General features: G+C 45.6%; 1 protein-coding gene across 1 annotated transcript; it reads left to right on the top strand.

Moving 5' to 3' along the window:
• Positions 1-280: 280 nt before the first annotated feature.
• Positions 281-4,454, top strand: LOC147376203 (disintegrin and metalloproteinase domain-containing protein 30-like). The gene has a single exon (XM_086392156.1). It carries the CDS (start codon positions 2,067-2,069, stop codon positions 4,209-4,211), a length of 2,145 nt encoding a protein of 714 aa, XP_086248282.1. The 5' UTR covers positions 281-2,066; the 3' UTR covers positions 4,212-4,454.
• Positions 4,455-4,748: the final 294 nt, after the last annotated feature.

The following is a 4,748-nucleotide window of genomic DNA, read 5'->3' as shown; positions in this document are numbered from 1 at the left end:
AAGGTCCGTCTAGTCAAGGCTATGGTTTTTCCTGTGGTCATGTATGGATGTGAGAGTTGGACTGTGAAGAAGGCTGAGTGCCAAAGAATTGATGCTTTTGAACTGTGGTGTTGGAGAAGGCTCTTGAGAGTCCCTTGGACTGTAAGGAGATCCAACCAGTCCATTCTGAAGGAGATCTGCCCTGGGATTTCTTTGGAAGGAATGATGCTAAAGCTGAAACTCCAGTACTTTGGCCACCTCATGCGAAGAGTTGACTCACTGGGAAAGACTCTGATGCTGGGAGGGATTGGGGGCAGGAGAGAAGGGGATGACAGAGGATGAGATGGCTGGATGGCATCACTGACTTGATGGACGTGAGTCTGAGTAAACTCCGTGAGCTGGTGATGGACAGGGAGGCCTGGCGTGCTGCGATTCATGGGGTTGTGAAAAGTCGGACACGACTGAGCGACTGAACTGAATGAACTGAGTCAGCTCTCTGCTGAGTTCTCCCCTTCTTCATGTCCTTTATGTCCACTGCCTCTCAGCTCAGTAACTGACTTGACTAGGAACCTGAATCTTCAGACAGGCCCTTCCTTACTGTCTGCTAATTACACTCACAATTCTAGGAATCCATCAGCAGTTGAACTTATGGGTATATGTCCTAAAGAACTCAAAGCAGGATCTCCAACCAGGTCGTTTCCACAGTACACAGGCCTCCTCCTTTGCCACCCTCTGAGGGGGTTCTCTTTGAGGGATTTCCTATCCTCTGCTGAGGCTGAGGGGAGCTTTATACCAGTGCTTGAGAATGGCCAGGACTCTTCCCTCCAACAATCTCTCTTTTTAAAAAATTATTTTTATTTATAAAATAACTTTTTATATTATATCGGAGTACATTTGATTAAGAATGTCACGTTAATTTCAGGTATATAGCAGACTGATTTAGTTATACAAATACATGTATCTATTCTTTTTCAAATTATCTTGCCATTTAGGTTGTTACATAATATTGAGCAGAGTTCCCGGAGACCTGGGTTCGATCCCTGGGTTAGATCCCTGGGTTGGGAAGATCCCCTAGAGAAGGGAAAAGGCTACCCACTCCAGTATTCTGACCTGGAGAATTCCATGGACTGTATAATCCATGTGGTCACAAAGAGTTGGACACAACTAAGCAACTTTTACTTTCCCTGTGCTATACTGTAGGTCCCTGTTGCTTATCTGTTTTATATACAGCAGTGGGTACTAGTCAATTCCAAACTCCCCAGAACTCTCCAGCCTCTTTTCTGTTTCTTTCCCCTCTGTCACATCAAACTTCTTGAATGTGGTCTAGACTTCCAAATCCCCATTTCACATCACAACCTTTTGGTATGTGTATCCTCGGCAGTTCCTCCAACAGTTCACATTAAAGTCTCCATAACTTCCTTTTGCTAAATGGAGCGTTTCTTGAACTCTGGTCACATTTCACCTGTTGACCAAAGGTGCGTCCAGGGGTGGGGGTGGGAAGGTAGTGTCTCCGCTCATTTTCTCAGGCTCGGGTGCTACTCTGGCCCCCTCAGATGCTCTTTCCTTTGGCTGCAAGTGAGCCCCGCAGAAAAGTGGGATGATGAAGAAGTGCAATGATGAAGTGGGCACAGCAGCCTACGAAACATCCGCATCAACACATGGGAAAATCGGGTGTGTCCTAGTCTACAGAAACAAGAAATGGCCCAAATTACAGCGAGCCTTGAGAAAGTTCTCGGTTGTTCCTCTTATTCTTTAGTCCTTCTCCTTTTCTCAAGCTGCTCTCTGTCTTCTCCAACCCGCAAATAGTCTAGCTTTTCATTTTATTCTGGCGCACCTTCCTTGGATTCTTCCACGTGCGCCCAACGGCACCGCCCAGAGAACGAACTAGATGCGTTGGGCGGGGCGTGTAGCTGCTGGGGAAATCAGTAGCCTCAGCCTGACCCAGCCTGGCCCAGGGCTGCGCTCCCATACACCGCACCAGCGAGCTTTGCACGCACTGCTCCCAGCGCCTCTAGCGGAGGTCCCTGGAAGGCTGACTCTCAAGGCCACAGTGGCAGGGACTGAGTCAGTAGGGAACAGGCTGTGCCATGAGGTCAGTGAGGACCTGCCTCTCCCCAGGCCGGTCGCTAGTCCTGGCGGTGCTCCTGGTTGACTCTCTTGGCAAGGATTTACTTTTTCACCCTGAGTGGGGCTTTGACTCCTATGAAATCACCATTCCCAAGAAGCTGAGCTTCCGTGGAGGGGAGCAGAGAGTGGCCAGGCATGTGTCCTACCTCCTGCAGGTAAAAGGCAAGGACCGTGTCCTTCACCTGTGGCCCAAGAGGTTTCTATTGCCCCGGAATCTGCAGATTTTCTCCTTCACAGAACAAGGAAGACTCTTGGAAGATCACCCTTATATATCCAGCGACTGTAACTATATGGGCTTGGTTGAAGGAAATCCGGAATCTGAAGCTACCATAAGTACATGTATGGGAGGTCTCCGAGGCATCCTGAAAATTGCTGCCAATAATTACCAAATCGAGCCCTTCAAGGCTTCTTCTAATTTTGAACACATGGTATATCCCCTGGAGAAAGAGGAGGAAATTCCCAATCAAATCTGTGGCTTAACTAATGAGGAAACAGTAGAGCAGATGGCCCAGCATGAGAACATGGCTAGGACTCCAGATTTCACTGAGTCATATGTGCACCAAAAGTACCTGGAATTAGCCCTGGTCTTTGATAACAGTAGGTATTTATATATGAACTCCAATCTTACTCAAATCATAAATGATGCCATTCTTCTGACTTCAATTGCAGACTCTTACTTTCAAGATGTCCATTTGAGAATACAGCTATTAGCTGTTGAAGTATGGACAGACAGAGACAAAATAGCACTTAATTCCCCAGAGTTATCACAAGTTTTAGGCCAGTTTGTGCAGTACAGGTCACGTGACCTACATGTTCGGATTCCAGCAGATTGGGCACACCTGTATGTTCACAAAAAGTTTAAGGATGCACTTGCTCATCACTGGGGAAGTGTATGTAGTATGATGCCTTCTGGATCTACAAGTTCTGTGCTAGATAGAAACATCCTTGGCCCTGCCACTTGGACTGCTCATGTTCTGGGCCATAGTGTGGGAATGACCCATGATTATGAATACTGCCAGTGTAAGGGTAGGCATAGTTGTATCATGGGCACTGGACGAACTGGGTTTAGTAATTGTAGTTATGCCGAATTTTATTCACATGTAAATTCAGGATTAAACTGTCTAAATAATCTCCCAGGCCTAGGCTATGTGGTTAAGAGATGTGGAAACAAAATTGTGGAAGAGAATGAGGAATGTGACTGTGGTTCGACAGAGGAGTGTAAAGAAGATAGGTGTTGTCAACCAGATTGTAAATTCAAACAAGGTGCCAGCTGTAATATTGGACTTTGTTGTCATAACTGTCGATTTCGTCCATCTGGATACATGTGTCGGGTGGAAGAAAATGAATGTGACCTTGCAGAGTACTGCAATGGGACCTCAGCTTTCTGTCCAAGTGATACTTATAAGCAGGATGGAACCCCTTGCAAGTATGAAGCCCACTGTTTCAAACAGAGTTGTCAATCCAGGTATATGCAGTGCCAAAAAATTTTTGGACTTGATGCCAAGGATGCTCCTCATCAGTGCTATGATGCAGTTAATGTAATAGGTGATCAATATGGGAACTGTGGCATTATAGGAGTTCGTGAGTATAAAAAGTGTCCCAAAGAAAGATCCTTATGTGGCAGGCTACAGTGTATAAATGTCGAAACCCTCCCTGATATGCCAGATCACACCATCCTAATATCCACTCATCTGCATAAAGAAAATCTCATGTGCTGGGGCATTGGCTATCATCTAGCCATGGTACCTATGGGGTTACCTGACCTGGGTGTGATAAATGATGGTACCTCCTGTGGTAAGGAGCGGGTATGTTTTAATAGAAATTGTGTGAATAGCTCAATCCTGAATTTTGACTGTTTCCCTGAGAAGTGCAACCGCCGAGGAGTTTGCAACAGCAACAGAAACTGCCACTGCATGTATGGTTGGGCCCCTCCGCTCTGTGAGGAGGTAGGATATGGAGGAAGCATCGACAGTGGGCCTCCAGGACCAGTAAAGGAAGGGGTGCCTGTCTCAGTTCAGGTTGTGTCCCTTATGGTAATGCGCCTTATCTTCTTGTTTATCTCAGTGATCCTTGTGTTATTTTGGAATGTCCTAGAACACTTCTGAAGCCAAAGAGAGACACCACCAAGTAGCACTGGAGCAGAACAATTCAAGGCGAAAAATATATCTATATCAAGAAACCAGAAACGTAATCAGGCAATCCACAGTAACTCTGTTTACTACACAGGGTCATAAATTGAATAAGCTTCTCATTTGTCCATACAGCTCTTTCTTCCTTCAATTTATTTTACCTAATTTTCTTTGAGTTTTTGATCAGCAAATAAAAAGTACTCTTGATTTGGAAACAAATCGGTGCATCTTGCTCTCCCCTTAGTTTGGGATGAAGTTTGGATCGCCTTTAAAAAAATGCCCTACTGGTTTTCTGAACACGCACATTGTTAGTTTCATAGAATTACAGTGGATTTCAGGGTAACGTATGGTCTTTCAGTCCCAGCAAACAAAGCCGTCATCTACTTTTCCCTGTCTCCCTCAGTGTCATCAATGAAATCGTCAGTGTCTGTGCCGTTTGTTGAACCAAGAATGGTGATTGCCACATTTTATATATAGAAGGTGATCGCTTATGAGGGGAGTCCCTCACGGTGC

Source organism: Bos grunniens, chromosome 3 (assembly GCF_055505025.1).
Source record: "Bos grunniens cultivar Pamir isolate PY7600 chromosome 3, Bosgru_T2T1.0, whole genome shotgun sequence".
Taxonomy (NCBI): Eukaryota; Metazoa; Chordata; class Mammalia; order Artiodactyla; family Bovidae; genus Bos; species Bos grunniens.
Note: the sequence above shows the minus strand (reverse complement) of the source record. Positions and strands in the feature narration are given on the sequence as shown.

What these genes read in the sequence shown, in the direction of transcription:
- LOC147376203 (XM_086392156.1), top strand. Translation starts at nt 2,067, where the DNA reads ATGAGGTCAGTGAGGACCTGCCTCTCCCCAGGCCGGTCGCTAGTCCTG.